This window comes from Calonectris borealis, chromosome 7 (genome assembly GCF_964195595.1).
Source record: "Calonectris borealis chromosome 7, bCalBor7.hap1.2, whole genome shotgun sequence".
NCBI classification, from domain to species: domain Eukaryota; kingdom Metazoa; phylum Chordata; class Aves; order Procellariiformes; family Procellariidae; genus Calonectris; species Calonectris borealis.
Genome location: NC_134318.1, coordinates 13,695,090 through 13,715,239, shown reverse-complemented (window position 1 = coordinate 13,715,239; position 20,150 = coordinate 13,695,090). Strand labels below are relative to the sequence as shown.

The 20,150-nt window shown below is 46.0% G+C and overlaps 1 protein-coding gene across 6 annotated transcripts; it reads right to left on the bottom strand.

Annotated features, from left to right (window-relative positions):
- Nucleotides 1-436: 436 nt before the first annotated feature.
- Nucleotides 437-12,169, bottom strand: NCOA4 (nuclear receptor coactivator 4). 6 transcript variants are annotated; one of them, XM_075154325.1, is made up of 10 exons: nucleotides 12,072-12,169; nucleotides 5,739-5,892; nucleotides 5,148-5,288; nucleotides 4,939-5,027; nucleotides 4,335-4,443; nucleotides 3,659-3,730; nucleotides 2,854-3,000; nucleotides 1,614-2,624; nucleotides 1,146-1,235; nucleotides 437-559 (listed from the first exon to the last, which is right to left on the bottom strand). In XM_075154325.1, exons 2-10 carry the CDS (start codon nucleotides 5,877-5,879, stop codon nucleotides 554-556), a joined length of 1,806 nt encoding a protein of 601 aa, XP_075010426.1. In that variant the 5' UTR covers nucleotides 5,880-5,892; nucleotides 12,072-12,169; the 3' UTR covers nucleotides 437-553. The 6 variants fall into 6 exon arrangements, with proteins under 6 accessions (XP_075010426.1, XP_075010427.1, XP_075010432.1 ...); XM_075154326.1 differs by having other exon boundaries at nucleotides 2,854-2,997; XM_075154331.1 differs by lacking the exon at nucleotides 12,072-12,169 and adding an exon at nucleotides 8,455-8,737 and having other exon boundaries at nucleotides 2,854-2,997.
- Between the last annotated feature and the right edge of the window lie 7,981 nt (nucleotides 12,170-20,150).

Genomic DNA, 20,150 nt, shown 5'->3' with positions numbered 1-20,150 from the left:
ACTACACATACTCAGCCGGGAGACGCACCAATACAAGACGCAAGTGGAATCTTTAAAGTTAGCAACTGCTCAATAAAAGAAATTGCTTCCAAATACAGCCTAAGTTTTCTGGCAATCCCAGTAAGCTGGAACCCAACTCATGACAAAGTTGTAGCAGCTGAAAGGAACAGTAGCACTTCTAAAGTCACTGCCAAAGGTGGACATGTCACAGCACCAGGGAGATTTTGCTTTATACTTGCACTGGCTTCAACACACTTCAAGTGACAACCCATTAAAGAAGATTCACGTAGTCCCATAACAGATACAAATTTACTAACACCTCTATAATATCAGATTGCCTATGCCCAGTGGGTTTACATTTTAGAATTAATCATAACAAAAAGGCATCTTCTGCACCATAACTCTGTTATATGAGTAATCTTTCTTTTTGTTATAATTGTAGAAGAAAAAGCAGATGGCTAAACACAAACACAAGAATTCAGCTGGCTGCAGTCACTCAGCGTGATGTGCGATTGATCAGCAGGAAGGGGACGATTTCACGGCTTCCAGTTCTTCACATCTAAACAAATTTAAAATTGGATCATTCTCTTTGATAAACAGAAAGCAACACTTTTGGGGAAAAAAAAGTATAAGACACCCTGGGGGAAAAAAAGAAATCATACTAAAATACTTCACAGAACTGAGTATCTTGTCTTTCAGGGTTTGAAGTACGCCTGCTAAGAAGGACTTTTTTCATTAATTTCAAAAACAATTATAAAGAGTTATCTTGGCAGAGAGAAGAAACATGACGTCAGCTGTAAATACACTGCTGAGATAAGAAAGAAGCTGCCTGGAAATTTAGACATTAATTGCACATTCTAGTTACAATAGAAGTTACGAATATTTTACCAAGTGTCAATCAGTTGAAGAGTGATTTACTCAAGAACATAAGTAATTCCCTCCCTGGCTTGTGATCAAAAGAGGAGGAATAACAAAAAAATAGAATGGTCCAAGCTGTTAAAAAAGTCTATGGGGAGAAAATCACAATGCTGTTAAACATTACATATAGAGAACTCTGAAGACGTCAGTTAGCTGCCATTGCCTGTATTCTGTACCCCCGAGTTATGTTTAGGCTCAGCTGTTATAATACATTCTGTGCCTCCTACCTGTAAAGGAGTCCGATACAGCCATTTTTCTTTATCTCCATTGAGTTTCATACAGGCAAAAAGGTCACAAACTGTAGGAAGGCCAAAGTCCTGAAAGAAAAGTCACCTTAATTACTGATCTCTGAACATAAATACATTCTGATGCATCTTCAAATTCTGTCAAGTGTTTACAAAGAAAATAAAACTGACTTCTGAGTCTTGGAGATGAATACTTTCTTCATTTAGTAAGACTATCTATACTTCCAAATTAACTTGTTTTGTGTTAAACGCTGGCCTCATCTACTTAAGTGACTAAGTAATAATCACTGAAAATATTAAAAGAGCTAAGAAACCTAAAAATTGTCAGTCAGTATTATCCAGAAGAGCTATGAATTTGGAAGAGAAGGCAGGCATTAAATTCAGTAAAACAATAAACCCGGCCCATTGCCTTAAGACACAGCAGTAACAAAAAGTTATGAACATGCTCACTTGTGCTTTCTTGCGTAGAAGCCATTTATCTTCCGCTGGAGGTGGGTTAGCATTTTCTAGGTTGTTTGAAGTCAACACCCAACTCTTTACATTCAAGGGGAGGTGGAATGGAGCCAAGAGGTCTAGGAAAGGACTCTTGAAACTATTATCTGCTTTTTCCCTACTCGCCTTTTCTTCTGCACTTTCTGCTTTGTGCTCAGACTTGGCTAGCCAGCTTGTCAGAGGCCTTTCGAGCAGTACTTTCAAGGGTTCTGCGATCTCTGCTGAATAATCTGCTTTCTCTGCACTAACGGGTTCCCCTGTGAGCTGCTGTGCGGGATTAAGCCAGGTATTGGCAGCAGACTTTGTCTTCTCATGCTCAGGATTTGGTACATCTTTCTGGCTGACTGGAACTCCATTTTTATCCTTCCCTTCTTTCTTCAGAAGCCATTTACACAGAGCCTCTTTTCCACAGTTTTCATCACACACACACTCTGAAAAGCTGGCACACAGCTCATTAGCTTTGCACACATCTTCCACCTTAAATGGGGCCTGGGGATGCTGAAGAAGCCAAGCATTTACAGCAGATGTAGTGGGTGATTTCTTTCCGTCAAGATGCTCATTCAGGCATTTCAGATTTCCCAGGTTCTCAATTTCCACACTTTTGATCTGGCTGCCACGACAACTGGTACACGTTTCAGCTTTGAGGAGCCAATCATTCAAATTAAATTCTTCCCTAAAAGGTTTAAATTCATACTTCCATTTCTCATCTGAAGCACTACTTCCATTTTCTGTGTCAGGAGTAAGCAGCCAGTCAGAAAGGTCCATCTCTTCTTGTCCAAGGGATTCCAATTCCTCCACCTTTTGAACAGCAGAAAAGGACAAGTTGAAAGTAGAGGTAGAGTCCTTGCGGCCAGGGGAGTCCGTCTTCCCAGCAACGTCATGCTGTTGATTCTGCAGGAGCCAGTTTTCCAAATCTCTCAGATTTCCCCAGGCTTGCTCAAAATAACAGACTTTGGAAGAATTTAAATCCTAGTAAAGACACATTGAAATGCAACTATTAACACTAAAAGACAATGTTCAGCAACTGTTTGCACAGTTACAGCTTGTAGCATTCTGATAATAAGTGCAAAAGTATTAGTTGAACACAAGGCAGAGTGAAGAGAATTACGGACGATTTAATTCCCACCATATTCCGCCTGCAATCAGACACTGTGTTTTCCTCTTTATTAAAAACTAGGTTAGTGCATAAAAGGCTTACCTGGCTGGGCTCCGACACACATTTTTGTGTGACCCACTCCTCAAGATTGGTGCTGGGAACATACGGAGCCTGGCAAACACCCACAGGTCTGCTTCCAAGTAACCAGTCGGCAAGTGAGGCACTCACTGTCCCACACAATGTCTTCTGCTGAGAAAGAATGGTTTTGGTTATGAGAAAGTCTAATTGCTGGGGTAATCTATGGTAATCAAAACATGCATCGGTTATTTCTGAACCAGAAGAAAAACCAGTCCCTTCTAATTAAGAAAAAAGTAAATCTTCAATCGCCTGTATGACTTTAAGCCAATCTGCACTGACAGATTGTTTTGTGATCCCAGATTCTTCAGAGAGCAAATGACGAGAAAGGGAAGCAACAACTTCTACAACACACAGTTCTGATACGTGTAGCCCAGCCATAACCACAATTCCCATTACTAATTTGCTACCCTCCTTCACGGATGCTGTTTCTGTGCAGAGCCCAACGTAAGATTTCCCATGAATTTCTGCATTAAAAGGAATCGGATAGTTCCAAGTCCTGACTTGACAACATCAAGGAATATTCAATTAAAAAATTCTGACTGACAGTCACACTCCAAATTCACTTTCATACTATCTTCTTGCACGTCTGTTCCTGGAGCAGCTAGAATATCCGATCACTAATGTTCACCACAGCGACTGTTACTGGCTACTCAAACGTCTTAACAAACAAACAGAAGCCATTCCTCAAGCAAGCTAACTTATTGTGCTCGAGTTCTCCTTTTCCCTTTAATACAATCAAACATTCACAGATAAAAAGTCTTAATCTTACCTGCTCACAGTTCATCAGGGCACAATTTTGCCCTGGGAACCAGGGAGAAGTATTCTCTCTCTCTGAGGTTTGCTGTAAGGAAAGAAAAGTAAAAGTTAATTTGAATCTCAATTTTGTCCAGTTTCTAGGATGAATTTCTACAAGAAAGCAGAAGTAAAGTGCAGTTACAGCTGGTCAGTTCTTTGTGGCTAACAATTTTCTCAACATTTAAAAACAGAATGGAGAAAGATTTACTATAAAAATACTACCTTCAGTCCACTTCCTTTAAGAGAATTAAGCTCCAGTAATATAGGAGATACGCTGCTTACACAAGAATCCCAAAATATTTTTATCACAGAAAGCCATCTACAATGTATAACTATTAATATTGAAAGAAAACCATAACATTAATTTTCAGTTGCTGGAATAGAGTAAGAATATAATCATCATTCCCTCAGTCTCGGCCAAAATATATTAAAATAACATGTACGTAACCAGATCTAAGCTCAGTCAAAATCAGAACTATATGCAATAGCTAATAAACCTCTGTGTATATATTATAAACTATATGACTTGTACACAAGATCCATTTGAGCTACAACTAAAAGCAGAAGTATCGCTTGGAATATATCACATTACTGCCTCAAAAAAAGATTTTTTTTCAAATATTCCAACCCAGGAAAGTCTTAGTGCTTACCATCGTTTTAATTGAACCAAATGAGGTAATAGCCTGGCGAAGGTAAGATGTGTCAGCCTCAAAATTCAGGATGGAAGACTCCTCTGGTTTAAGAGTAAGACTTCCCAGTCTGAAAGAGCAAGACGATCGTTACAGAAAGAAAAAAAAATGGCAATCTTCTTCATCTGTCATGTTTTGGGAATCAATCCACTATTTCATAAAAAGGCTTCCAAACTGACTTGGTGCTAATTAGATAATAGAAAGACTTTTAATACTTGCATAAAAATAAAGAGAGGCCTATCCACAAACCAAGAGCAGAATAAATAGCCAGCAAAACACAAGTTTCTCCTTCTTACTTCAATTGCCATCAATAACTAATATTTGAAATAATCTGCACAAATGAGTGCAGATTGTTCTAGTCCACTGCTTGTTCTAGTCCTGTTTTTGCAATCTAAGATAAAAAAGATGAGAAGAATCATATCTCAGACTGCTTAAAAGGAACCATTAAAAATGTGGAAACGGTGAGTTAGATCTATTATTAGTTCTATTGAATCAAAAATCAGATTAAATTCATAAGTCAAAATAAATACCAATTGTGTTAACTTGCATTATAAAATATATTTACCTCTCCAGGCAAACTGAAATCTGGTTTGCTAGTTCGTTACTATAGGAGCGTTCCAGCTGATGAATAAGGCAATTGAATTGTCCCAAATACTGCATGGAAGACAAAACACATGTTATTGTTTTGGCTTCTAAGATTAAAGTTGAGAAAATACTTGCAAGGACAAAATTTACTTAAAAATGCCAGTGCAACAATTTACAACCAAATCTTACCCAATAGAGCTGCTGCGCCTGCTGCTGCAATGTCTCCTCTTTCAGCTGCTGAATGAGATCTACCTGCTCAAACAGCCAAACTTCACGACTGCGCAGGCATTCCAGGTGGCGGCTTATGTGGCTGTGAATCTTGGCTTTTACCTGTAAGGTAACATGTACTATTTCTAGAACATCTGTCAAAGAGTATGAACAAACATATGCTGCACTGATTACAAAATAATGTTTGTCACAGTGGTATTTTTGGAGAAATTTATTTCTCAAAAATTAGCCACAGTCACCCACAGCACCACATGACTCAAGTTAGTAAAAGTGCCAAGGCTACCTTTAAAGAAGTATCAAAGAACAATGTTATTTGCAATATCTCTCTATTGTGATGTTTCAACCAACAGCTTTAGTAAATTCTGTGTGCCTAAGCTAGTAATACAGGAATACCTTTATCGAAAGCATGACCAAATTACACAGCGAGATGCCTGCAAGCCTCTAGGAAAATTTCAGACCATCATCATAATAGAAAGTACTCTGGAATAATAAAAACTGTCATTAAAATCACGTTAGTTATTAAAACATTTTTAAAAAAGAATTTAAAATTACCTCCCGCCAGTTCTCTTTAATTTGTTGTTCAGCTTTGACGATTCCAGATATAGCTGTTTCCAAGTCCTTCTTCGCTTGAAGGCACTTTGCCAGAGGCTCACTGCTGCAGGAATTTCTACTTCTATCTTGTGGTGGACTCATTCTTGAAGTGTTCCTAAAACACAGTGAAAAAAAATTTAACAGTTTCTATTCCTCTTTAACGGAAGAGGAAAGGCATCATATGAAGAACTATCTGCTCTACTTCACTATAAAGGTGAAAAAAAAACCACCCTAAGACCCTCCACCAATGCAAGTTTTCTAAACATAGATAAAGCTCTCTCCAGGAGCAACAATGGTCTCTCAAATGCCTCAGCTCACGGAATTTGCACAATGGCAGGAAAACCAACAGATATTTGACAACAGCTTCAATCGCACGAGCTTAAGTAATCCTCCCCTGCCCTTCACCTTCCTCTGGCTTTTATGTCTAGCCAGCAAACTCCAGCAGCTGAGGGCTGATTCAGGCAAGGTTCAGCAGCTCTGCCAGAGCTGGGGGAGAACGGCCTGGCAAGGGACAGGAACTGTTTCAGTCACCCGTTTTTCAGCTGCAGACAAATGAACTGGCTCCCATAAATGAGAAAATTCTCATACAGTTTGATCAACAGAAAAACCAAGTGTTGATACACAGATCACTCTCTACTAAGCTGCAAAGGCCAAAACTTACAGCAGCTGCCCATTATTTTTGTCGTGGTCACAGCTGTGGTTACTTCAGCATATCCACAAGTAAAAGGGGCTCAGATACAAAATTTCTACAGAAGTTACACTGGTAAGGATTCTGCAAGTAAGGGAAAAAAGCTAAATATGGATTTTTAGTAAAAATGGGAAGCATCAATATAAGCATTTTTTTCTAAATGGTGGGTGTTTTGTTACCAAAGAGTTTCAATTCTCCTGTTAGTTTCATGGGATTCCTGAAGCACTAGCTAAAGATTCATAGTAAACATTCTATTTAAAACAAGTCTTCAGCAATGACAGCTATGGAAATTCCCAGCAGAATTAATTAAAGCGTACGCATATGCCAATCTAAATATTTCACAGATTTTACCACTCCTCTGGAGGGAACTGAAAAGAGTATTTTGAATATGACAAGATGACCACGGAGCTTGTGTTACTGAGCAGCTATTTAGTCTGCAATTTCCAAGCCCCATGACCATATAAACTGCAACCCAAAAATCCTTCTACAGCCAAGACCCACCAGATACATACAAGTTGTGTATTTCAGAGGGCTAGGAGTGGTCTGCAAGTGGAAGCTGACAGAAAAAGCAAGGTTCGCTGTGAGGCAGGGGCAGAGGCTGCACCTCCCTTGGTTCCCTCCACACCACGGCTTCCCATCTCCCAGGTGCCCCAGCCATGAGACACGGTGCAGGCACAGCAGCCACACCAAGCCCCTGCAACTCAATCCCATCTTCGCCATAACATCTCATCTTCTAGGAAGCGCAGAGCACAACTACAAGAGAAGTGAACCTGAATTTATTTTTTTAAGCTTATATTAATTCTACACCAAATTAGACAGGGTGCAGAAATCCAAAATACATCATTCTCCATTCTGTGCTACGAACGCCAGTTTTGTCCTTGTATTTGCATACTCTAATTCATCCACAGGTTCAATTCTGTAAGCTTTCATGATCTTCACCTTGCTAGTGATGTTCAATAAAAGGTAAGCTTTCTCTTCACAACACCCCTCAGATTTTATCTTGCTTCTCAACTCTCTCATGTACAACCTACAGGAAAACGTAAGTGTGAGCCCTAACTCTCAGATGTAATCTAAAAGTATTAACGCAAAGGCAGAGATACACCCAGCCAAGAAAACAAGGGCTTTAGATATTTTAAAAGCTGTCAGATACTCAAAAGTAAACAAAAAAATTCATATTGTTCTTCATTATTTCATTCATCATACCCTTACATAACAACCAAGTCAAAGTCTGAAAGGCTAAATGTAATTGCCGTATTTGCTCACACAGTACATAAGGTACTTAAAAGAGTTTTGCGGAAATTATGTTAAGCTGCACATCTACAAATGCCAAGTCCAAAGTATGCTGCATTGCCATTTATGTGTTTTCTGAATTTATGCCACTAGGGAATTGGGCTGAATGCCTGAAGAAATGCTACTTTTTCACACTTTGCATTAGCAACTTCATATTGGCGCAGTCAAATTTAAGAAACTTACACATGCTCCTCTAATGATCTCTGAAGATATTTTCATTTGTTGCTTTTCCAGGTTTTTATTTGATTGCAAGAGTGTCTCTCCAAAATGTACAAAGAATGAATGCTGCTTTCCTCTGGCCGGCCAGCCAGCTCTTGTAGAATGGCTGTTCTTATGCTTTGTCAAAAATTAGCCAATAAAACTAACATTACAGTTGAGGATGAGCGTCAATCCATCCTTCTTTTCAATTTCCACAAGCCTCTAACAAAAACAAGTGGGGGTAACCACCTATGTCCTTGCTTCCCAATTATCACCAAATAGCTCCGGGAGCTGAAAACATTTTCAGGACCAATGCTCTGAAATACCCGAGATCATACACTCAGGCTCAACAGTAACAAAATACAATTACTTCTGCAACAGGATACATGGTTGCAATAGAGAATCACCATTTTTGGCAATTTCCATGTCATCGAACTGTTTCCATGAGTATATTGCGTCACGGGATGCACCCCAGCCCCCATCAGCTGAACTTGCACTTACTTTCCGGGCGAAGCAAGCAATTCAGCAGTGCCCTGCTTATGAAGCTGTTTCCATTTTCAACCTTCTATTCCGCAGAAGCACGGACTCCAAAATGCTTTTAAATAGTCACATGCAACTCTTTTCAGTCCCGCTGCAAATTCCGCTCCAAATACTCGCTCGCTGATGCGGACGCGATCCGACCAGACCAAGGCGGGGGCAGCCGGCGGGCAGCCGCAGCCGGTGTGCGCGGGGGCCGCCCGCCCCGGCTCCCTGCAGCGCGGCCGGCGACGGGGAAGGAAGGCGCGCCCCGCAGCCCTGCCCGCCGCCCGCGCCTTATCGGGGCGGCCAGCCCGCGCCCCGCCCCGCGGCCGGAGCTCCCGCCGCGCCCGCACCTCGGCAGCGGCCGGGGGAGGCGCCGGAACCGCCCCGGGTGCGCGGTAGGGCCGGGCCGGGGGCGCCCGGCGGGGCCCGCCTCGCAGCAAGCCCGGCCGCGGGCGCTGGCCTCAAGCCTCTCTGCAGGGCGGGGATCCGGCCGAGGCACATCCACTTCACCCCTGCCCGGCGAGGAGCCCCGGCCGTGGTCCCCTCCCCTCCCCCGACCTCTCAACTAAAATACCAAATGCCTCCTCGCGTCCCACTGGCCGTTTAAACCGCAAAACCAGAACCTTTTGCAACAAAACCACTATTTCTTGCAACTTCAGAAGTGTGGCAACGTGCCTGTTTCGTGTAACAAATGCAGCAACGCACGCCGAGCGCTAAGGCATTCAGCACGGGTTTCTTCTGCAGCAACCAGGGCTGAAGGGCCGCGAGCCTGCGCAGCAGCCAGATGAAGCCTTCCACCCCTGGCCGCACGCAAACCCCGGCACCGAGAGGCTCCCCAGCCCAGCACTGCACCTGCGGAGTTCCCGAAATCCTTCTGATAAACCGCCCGGGTGCAGTTAACTCCCGCGGGGACTGAAATGACACTGACACACACAGCTTTTATCATCTCCGCTCTTGCTCCCACAGTTCCACACGCGGATGAGGAAAGCACACGTACATGTCTGCATGTAATCAGAAAACATGTTGTAGCTATGAAACCAAAAGAACTGCCCAAATGAGGGAGGAAGATAATATTATCGTTCCTAATGGCAAAATAACTACCAGTTTTTACAGGCGGATTTTTGGATGTTTCTGTAACACCCACAGGCCTCACCGGAGGGTTGTCATTGCAAAGACCTTGCAGCCAAAACTTCTGGTCACTGTATTACTCCTAATGCCCTGTACAAGCTCCAGTCTTCAAACAGGCTGCCTGCCTCCACCCCGAGGTGTCACCTCCCACATTTGTCTTCCTTTGCTTTTATTTGTAGATCAGAAACTGCTGGACAAAAACCATTTTCTTACGATTTTAATTAAGTATCACGTGGCTGGGGAGCAGGGGAGGAGGGGACAGCCTTCCTCGCCTACGCAGCCTGCTAACAGGCCAGCAGAAAACTGGTTTTACCAGCTTTTCACTTTCAGCACAACCAACCCCGCTGCCGCTGGAGAGGATCGTTGTTTCCCATTCGAAACGGGTGTTGAACAACCTCAAAAAGATGGCCGTGCCGAGCCTTTGCTGGGGAACAAAACCTCGCGTCCACCAGACTCTATTTATAAATGTGGAACGATTTTTTTCAGTTGGCAGGACAAGGCTGTTCCAAAGGTCTCTCCGACCTGACTTCATGTGGTTTTACACCAGCTGAACTGGTCTGAACTGAAATCCCTCTTCATTTCCATTTTACCCCTCCAAAAAACAGTAGTTCCTCTCAAGTAACTATCCCAAATTAGGTACGTGGGAGTTGTGGTCAGGGAGTGAAGTACTGTAAGTACACGAGACGAATCTCAGAAATTTCCATTTACATCCAAACGTAACAAGCATTTTATACAGTACAGCATCAACATCATGAGCCAATCTCTGTGTGGAACCTCGGTTGGGGGGGGAATATTTTACTGCAAAACAAGTGTGTACCACCGTATTTCCTAAGTCACAAGCCACATGCAGAAAAAATTACCTTCAACAGTTCTGAGTAAGAGAGAAAGTGAAATTAACACCTGCAGGAATAATACTAAAAAAAGTTTCAGGTAACACATTTTCTAAAATTCAAGTAGGTTTTATCTACCTGCACCATACTAGATCTGTACCACAAACATGAACACACGCAACTACCTTTTCAGCCTATTTTAGCCCAGAAGAGCGTGACCACTGTGCAAAGCACATAGGTGCTGAGGCGTCCTCACAAGAGCTGGGTTCCGAAGAGTCGCAAGTCACCAGAGCAGCTGAGACAAGAAGGCTGATCATCGTTTTATTCCATCGATCATTAATATATTTTTTAAGTGCACAGCAGGCACATAAGTAAAATCACAAAATATCTGAACATGAAGGCCTGAAATCACTACGCCGTACCTACATACAATACCAAAGTAGATATATCCCAGAGTAGAAAAGACACACTGTTACCTTAACACAGATTTTACATTACAACACAACCATCTTTCAAACTTTTGCATTTAAAACCCTTTCGAAAACAACTGACAAATCCCTTGCTCTGCTTGAAGCATACGATCCCAAAGACAGCACTGCCACACTCTTTGTATATCCATCAATACAACGTTATGCACGTGCAGAGTTAGGAACGGTATTTTTTAAATGACTGTCAGCTTTTTTCCTCTCCCGTGACTGCATACCTTACCCAAAACCCAAGCGGAAGACAATTTTGTTCCTCTGTCAACTGTTGCCTTTAATCCTAACCAGAAATACCGAGTTTAATGCTGAAAGAATGAGTAACAAAATCCCTGAAAGGTCTGGCTCAAACCACCTACCCCTTACCAGATGTTTTCCAAACTTTCAGTAAACACGGTGCTCGACACCTCCTGATTGTTTCTAACCAGATTGTTACTGCTTATGCAACCTTTGAAAAGCGCAGCTGTTGACAGAAGATTTTGATTTTTCAATTAAGAAGCAAGATGACTTTAGGAGTGCTAGCAGCTTAACTCCCCACGGGCATAAAAAGAAAGCAAAATCAGTAAAAAAAACCCTGTGCCTTTGTATTCCATCAGCACTAGCCCTCCTCGACAGAACTGTAATTTCCTGACTGACCTGCCCGGTCATGCACGACCCAAGCCGGGCCGCCTGAAGGACTTTAAGCAGATTACTCCTGGGTCGCATCCAAAGAGGAATGCCGGGCCCGCCCGGACCGCAGGACACCTCACCTCCCACGGCACAGCGGCTCTGCCCAGCCCCGGCATTACCCGGCACGCCAGGCCCAGCACCGCTCCGCCGGCTTTGCGCGCCCGCCCGCGCTTCCTGCGCGGAGACCCGGCCTCGCAGCGCCACGACACGCGGGGGTGCAGCCACCACCTCCTCAATAACCAGGACGCGCATTTCTCTCAAATCAGCCTGAAGCAGGCGGCGACGCCGGGGCTGCCGAGAGAAAACCCTCACGGGCATTAACGACACACCACCTTCCCCCGCCCCAAGGTAACGCGTGTCCCCCCCCACCGCGCGCGACCGCCGCCAGCCCGGCCCGCGGGGCACCCCGGCCCTGTCGTCACCCCCCGGCCCTGTCACCCCCCGGCCCGCGACCGCAGCGCCCGGCGGTCCCCGGCGAGGCCGCGCTTACCGGCGCCCGGCGTGGCGGTCTCCCCTCAGCCCTGCGCCGCCGCAGCTGCCCGGAGACCAACGGCCGCTCTCGCGAGAGCGCCGCCCCCGCGCCGCCCCGCCCGCCCCCTGGCGGCACGGCGGAGCGGCTGCGGGGCCGGGCGGCCGTTGGCGCCGCCATGTCGGCGGCGGAGGGAGCGGAGGCGCGGCGCGGGGCGGGCCGCGGGCCCACACCGCGGGCCCACACCGCGGGTCGGAGGGCGGTGCAACCCGCCAGCGCGAAAGCAGAGCGGGGGAGAGAAGCGGGGGGGGTGCTGTTCCACAAACCAACCAAAAGCCGTGCGTGCGGCACAGCGAAACCCTGCTGGCAGCAGCGCGGCGGTGGTTGTCGTGGCCTCGGCGCCGCCGCCCGGGTCCCGCGCCGACCTCAGGGCCCGCCGTGGCGGCGCGGCGCCTGCGGCCAGGGCAGGAAGGCGGCGGTGCTGGTGAAGACGCTGGGCTTGCCGCCCGCCCGGCCCGAAGCTGGCCATCCCCGGGCTTCCCCGCGGCCCGCCCGAGCCGCCCTGCCAGAGACAGGCGCCGGCGGCCCAGCCCCACCGGAGCCTCCCCCCCAGGGCGAGGCCTTGCAGCTCCTGATCTCCGGCACCCTCCCCGTCCTCCCCTCTCCCGTTTTCCCTGTCGTGGTGGGAGAGCTGCCCTCATCCCCGCACACATCACGGACGGCCCCAGAACGTCTCGAAGCGCTCCACCGACAGCCTGGCCTGCTTCAAACCCCCGGGCAACGCCGGGTCGCCCTCCCCACCCGCGACAAAACAAAGCAGAGGAGACAGATGAAGTACAGAACACGTCAGGGGATGTGGCAAGCCACCGGTTTTGGTCTTTTTTGTGCCCACTGGAAAATTCCTGGTGTGTGTTGTTTGGCTTGGCTTTACACAGTACCGTTGTTTGTTTTGTGTCTTTCCCCAGGTGTGAAGCAGAGCAGAACATTTCCTAATACCTGCCATTACAGTTTTCAGCTGGGAGAAGGATCCAGCTACTATTCTGGAGGGTCGCAAGAGCGGGTTGCACTGCTGCTGCCCATGCTTTTAGCTATTCAAGGCAAGGAGATCTCAGCCTTTCCAGGACGACCTAGCCAGCACCTCCAAGAATGCCCGTCTGTGAAGCGCTGCCTTTCATAGGTGTTTGCACAGTACTTAAAACATACGTTAACAGAGAGAAAGGACTTCAAATGGAAACCTAAGTAGCTGTGCAGCTCTGCATACATGTGGTAGCTGAGTCACCATTTCCTACACAGAGGAGCTCCTCTGGGCATAGACCAAGGAGCTGCTCTTTGGAACAGGATCTTACTCGTGGGTAGGGCTCATGGCTGCAGCCAGAGTACAAATAATTCAAGACTGACGTAATAGAAGTCAGCCACCTAATCCCAGATGTGCTGTTACCCTAGGAACCTGCAATTCAGGTATTTGGCTTCTTCATCTAAACATGTAGGAGACACAGGCTGTGCTATATGATCCTTCTCTGTTTGTTTGGATTTAAGAGAAAATAATGCCGACCCCGTCTGACCTTGAAAACCAGCAGCACTCCTATACCTGTTGTGTCCCCCTATCCATTTACCCAGCAGGACTGTCCCGGGTAAAGAGAGCAGCCTCTCTTGGGCAGGCAGGCATAGCGGACAAAGCGGTTTGCTGTTCTGTCTTCCATAGGCTTGACCAAGGCAATATCACAATCCAGGTGGTTTGAGTGGTTTTCATGGAACCACTCACGCTGGTAGATTTGCTTCACGCAGTACACTCTCTGTGTGGATTCATGGTGGCTAAGGTTATGCTTTCCTAGGAGGATTTGCCAGTCAGATATATCTTCCATCTCACTCCTAGAAGAATTTCAGAGTAAGGAACCACATGCGTACTTTTAATGGGCTCTTTGCTCCCACCACTGATGGCAGTACACACCACTCCTCCCTCTGCCGTACCCTTAGCCACACCAGATGTGCCTTTTTACCCAAACCTACATAGCAGATCAAAAAATGAAATTTAAAATGGCATTAGCCTAAGCAAAGAACAAATTGGTAGTCTGCTAAAATAGGGGCAAAAGGTTGGGTAGAGATGTGATTTTATGGAAAAATAAACAAGATGATCCCCTCATGTTCAAACAGTAGCAAAGATGGAGGCTTATGTACCATGTTGTTCCTCAGTGCTGGATAAAACTCTGTATCAGTATTGACAGTAAGCCTCCAACCAAAGTACGAAGAGAAGCATTTTGGATGCATAAAAGGGATCTACATAGACATCAAAGATAGTTAATGAGGATTAACACATACGACTTTTCCCTTGGGAAGTGTATGATGCTGCATAATGTGCTCCTGTACCCAAAATTCAGTACTACTTCTTGCCGAATAGGAATCATGCACCATAAAGCCCATCCTTCCTGGCAAGCCACCACTTGGCTTTGCCTTGATTCAGGAAAAGTGCTTAAGGACCCTCTTTGTACACTCAAAGACGACTTCTTTGCTCGGCTGCAGTGTGAGAATAAAGGGCAGGGTGGGATTCATCCCTCCACACCGCCGTGAAACAGGAGCCTCGATACAGAGGCTTTTCCTGCAGTTCTTAGGTACTGGCCTGCCAAACTGCACTACTCTGCGCCACCCAAAGCACAAAGAACTTGAGGAATGTTCTCTGCTGCAATGATTTTATAGAAAATTTTATGGGGTGTATGCACATGTTCTTAAACAATGTTTCTGGTTCCTGTTTAGACCATTCCTCTTTCAATAACTGCAGTAATTTAGTTGAAGAGAACCAGTTGCGTTAACTTCTATGTTTAACGCCCCATAATGTAATTTCCCTGTTCTGCAACTCTGCCACACAGTTAAGCAGCACATCGCTGCCTTTTAAAAGGGAAATAAAGAAGTGCAGCACGCTGACAGCGGCACAGCACGCACGGCACAGCTGGAGGTGAATCCAGATGCCAAGGCAGACTAACAAGCTGACAGCGGCTCCTCTGAGAGACAGCAACGGTCCCAAAGCGGAGTATGAAATTATGGAAGAGTCGTCATAGTAGGCGTCAGGGAAATTCATGCAGCTCCCGGAGGAATCGCCAGTTGCTTCAAGCTCTGCCGCTGGCAACAGGCTGTTTTCTCTTTGTCCCTGCCAGCCCGGGTGCGCAGCCCTCCCTCCCACATATCCTCTCTGACGTCTGTCCCTGGTCCCCTTCCAGGCAGGCCGTGACCTGGCACTCGGTCCCACAGCTGTGCGCCAGATCCGTCCCCAGCCTTTCCCCAGAGCTCGTCCTGCCCGTGGCCGGAGGCCGACCTTGCAGCCAGCAACCCGCCCACGGAGCCGAGCGGGGCAGCAGTCACTTGTGCTTAAGTCCAAGGCTTTACTTCCCTGCAGGGGATTTTCAAAGATCTCTGCACTGTATTTACTCGCCTTGAATCTTTGCTTTTTGTGTCGAGCTACCTCAATGCCAGAGATAAACTAAATATTTTTGAACTCCCACACGAACAGTTTCATATACAGATTGTAAACAGATGTTTTAATAACCTTTTCCTGCACCCTACACTCAGCCTTTTTCCTTCCTCTAGTTTAAGGATTTCTCATTTCTGCAACCTTTTTTTAATTACTGTCTATTCATCTATCCCACATATACTCCATCCCACTTCACATGAAACCGAAGTACAGAATACACCTAACTCCACGTGCGTCTTTCATTTAGAGAGGTTCCCAGAAGGGTTCTCTGTAGCTTCTCCAGGAAGTCTAACCAAAGGCAGAACTTACCTCTGGAAGTAACAGGCTGCAGGGAGAACCCAGTGTTTGTGAATAAGGCTCCCGCCACAGACGTGAACAGATCTCTTACTTGTGGTCCAAACCTATCAATGCAAAAAATAGCAACAGAAGTTTTAACCAACGAAGTGTCATCCCTGAGTAGAGGGACAGAGAAAAGGAACAGATTTAACTTGTGATAACAGAAATGCTTTCTCTTCTGCAATAGGGGTTACTAGCAATTGCAGAGGGAAATACCTGTATTAATGTACTACTTTGTCATGTATGCAACGAAGGTATGAGGACTCCCTACCCTGTGCACAGACATGTTGGTAAGCACATACCCAAACATTCAGATCTTTGTCAACACAGCATCTTTTGTGTGAGAGATGCCTAGGCAAGTAGGTTTTCCTAAGAGTCCCACAAGTTCTCTAAAACAAAACCACGGGTATGGCCATTTTAATCCTCACCTTTTTTTTTTTTTGCTTTTTTTTGTTATTCATTTTTACCTCCTGAAACCCTCCAAAGCTTCAGCTGGTAGATGCATCTCAAACAGCAACCACTTCATATACACATATCCTTTTGCAGAAACAGGAGATTCTTTGATGGCCAGAAATTAAATGTCTTCCCACCTATCAGGCAGAAAGCACACTCAGTTCAGATACGATGGATAGGTACTGCAACTCACACGTGTTTACAAACGAGAGGAATGTCCATGTACATTTTGTGGGTTACAATAGGCTTGACCACCTCTTTAATAGCAGCAGCAATGGCCCAATAGCTATGCAAAAACACGCCAACATGAAGTATTATTTGTCAGTAAGTGTGTTACTGACTTCACCGGCAACCTCTTCCACGACATCGATATTTGTGTCACTGAGAAAAGGCTGTGCATACCTGTAATGAGACTTGCCACGGCCAGGAGTGTGGCTTTGCTTCAGGGACTTCTGATATAATTCTCCCTGCAGTGTTTGGCTGAAAATACCCTCTGCCACAGTTTGCTGGCCAGTCTACAATACGCAGAGAAATACATTCAATAAGCAAAGTCACATCCCAACAGTGGTTCATTGATCCTAGATTTGGTGGCTCCTACAACTTGAAATATCGAGCAAGGAGATAAATATTAAACATAAATCCTTAGTCATGTTCCACAGACACCACACAGTCGTATTTTGAATAACTGCCTGGCACATTTGGGATGTTAAAATTCTGTAAATTTAAGAAATCAGAACATCAATGGAAAAGTTTCCCATGCAAGTGCAGAGCTCACTGCTAAAATTTCAGAGACCTATGGTTTCCTGAAGAGCTGGGTTTAGGGATTAAAGCCCCCATGCCTCTCAGCCTGCAAGTGACTGGCTTTTGGGACAGGGCAGCCGCCTTGCGTTTGGCTGCTTGGAGGATAGCTCAGATGCAGGCTAATGGAGAGCAGTTAGTGTTGGATAACTGGGTGTGAAACTACGTTTGAGTTGGTTTCAAGACATCATCTCTGAAAAACTACTTATTCCTAGGGACTCACTTTGCATTTGAATTAGAAAACAAACAAACAAACAAAAAGCACTTGATCCTGCACAACCTATTTCTCCAGATCGTTCATTACCTCCTGCTTGTTACAGCATGGTTGAGGAGATGAGCTTAAACTCGGTGAGGTTATTATTAATCATCTTCGGCAAAAGACAGTTGGCTTCTGCGATGCTAGAAAGGTGGGAAAGAGCTGGTGTCTGGCACAGGGTCGGAGCCTCCAAATTTAGTATCCCCAATAGAGAGAAGTACTTTATTTTGTATAAAGGCATATAAACCCCATAATTTTTCTATGAGAGAAATAACAAAAAACTTAAATAAGAACCTAATGAGAAGAAAATGCGCGGGGAAGGCGCAGACCTGGTGACCCAGCTGAGGCACTGGCCCCGCCACAAACACCTGTATTCGAACACGAGGGAAGGGCCTCCGGGAAGGTGAGGGCAGAGCAGATGCACATCCCCGCTTTCTGCAGCCCCAGGCAAGGTCTCGGTGCCAGCGCTGAGGCACAGCACCGAAGGGCTCACACTAGAAGGGAGGGAGGGAGGCACGTAAACAGCGTATAATTTCAAACAATTTTAACTAACCTACAACTGTTTTTACAAAGCTTCAACCTACTTCAGAAAACGTGTTCTATCACAAACATAGATTCAGCCTGTAGTGAAACAGCTGTATGATTTTGGTCACTAAACATTGTGAACTTTTCCCCCCCATATATATATGTATGTACACACACACACACTCTCTCCAGTCAAAATTGGAGCAGGAAAGGAGTCAGTGCAGGCTTAAAGCACAAGGGCTGTTTTATCTGACAACTATGCTATTTTATGGCTCTAGGGATTGCTCTCATTTAAGTGGAGAAGCGGTTTGTTGAACAACAGGCATCACACAATCAAAACAGGTCTCTTCTGCTTTCTCAGAAACACTTACCTGTTTCCAAGATCCTTTTTAAGAAAGCAGCTACAGCAGCGTGGCACTGCATTAACCCCTAATTCTACTGTTAGAGCGAGGCTGATGCTGAAACAAGCGTAACATTTAGCCAACAGAGCACTGTGAAAACAAGGAAGAAATTGCAACATAACCCATCACACCATGAATTCAAATTAATGTACAGGCTTTCCTAAAATTGGATTCTCTGAGGCAATAGCATTTGTAGGGTTTTCCAGACAATGTGAACACAAGACAGCATTAAACTTACCTACACAGGCAGGAATTTCTGCTCAGTCCTAATCTGGGGTGAAGCAGCTTGCGCTACAGCCAGCGCCAGAGGCAGGGTAAGCAAATTATCTACAACGACTGCAAAAAGCAATCAGAGGAGATGAAAGGACCGACTTTTTATGCATGTGTCATTACTGAGGGTGTTGTGTCTGTGGCAGGGGAAGGACCAGAAAAGCCAGCTCCTGCCGTTGCTGTCAGGGCAGTACAGTGCAGTCAGATCACGGCACCCAAGCCTGGATGGTTCTGTGTGCTTCATGCGCCGCAAAGAGCTGCCCATCAGCAGTTGTGCACTGGAAAGCACGAACAGAAGGGTGTTTCGGCAAGGTTCGCTGCACAGGGAGCTGTGACCCCATCTCTGCTTTACAGTAAAAGTTGTAGGAGGTGAGCAGGGACCAGAAAATGCAGGGGAGAAAGAGTGGGTCTGCACTGCCAGGCTGTGCACCAGCCGCTGAGCGCCAGGCGGAGCTAGGAGATGTAATCCTGGCCAGCAGGAGTTCACAAAAGCTCTTGACCCAGATTCGTTATGTTACGCTACCTTTAACACCATGGGGGACAAAATCTCTCCTTCATTACACCGCTGAACCACCTGCGACACCCTGGTTGCTGGAGTTGTCTTTTCTGCCCGCAGGCGAGCAGGAGGTGGCTGGAACGGGGTGGAGATTTCCTTGTGTCATTTCCAGTGTCATTTCCTTGCTTGTGTTTCCCCGCTTTGTTTTCTAAGCTTCCTTCACATGTCGTCTGAGTGGCGTAGCCCGTAGTATACTGCAAGGCTGATAATGAGATGGATGACATCTGTTTAGGTCACATATTAGATAGGATTAATGCTTCTAAAGACTTACAAGCTACAGCTTAGTACTCTGCTATCTGAACACATTGGCCCTTGGACACGTGATGGCTGTCAGCTCAAGACCCAGCACTTCTATGGCCTGAGGAAGACGCAAGCCGGACATCCGAGTGACCATGGCAAGGGACACGCACCGTTCCCTTCACTGATGCAGACCGGCAGTAAAAGCAATTGTGTGCTTAGTCTTGTGAAGGAGCTCCCGCAGGAAGAAATGACTCCACAGCGCTGGTTTTGCCCGGGGCAGGGGTGCTGCCCCACAGAAAATGGAGATACTTGTTCCAGCTTGCAGAGGTGAAAAAGGAGCATCCCCCATCTTTATAGCGGGCAGAATTTTTGGCTGCAAGTTTCTTTTTGAGCGAGAAAAGGAACAAAATTCTCACTAACCCACATGCCACCCACAAAGCTTACCCGTCTCTTCCCCTTTACACTCGATGTGGCTCTGTAGAGCTACCCCCTGTAGAAGGGCAGGGGAGTGGGATGCCCCGGACTGTAACACCGGCAGAAAGCACCACGGCTGCCTCCCTCAGCAGGCACGCAGGACTTGCAGACACGAGCAGCCCAGGGCTCTGCGCGCCGGCTCACAGGCATTAGGTTCTCCTTATTTGCAGAGGGTCAGCTGGATCTTGTGACCTGGGTAAATAACAAGGCTTTGGAAAGAGCTCAGTAGGCACGTTGTGTTTTCCATTTCAGATCCATAGTTCTGAATGGAGGGAGAAGAAAGAAGACTTAGAAACCAAAACTCGCTTCACTCAGAATCCTGCAGTACCCC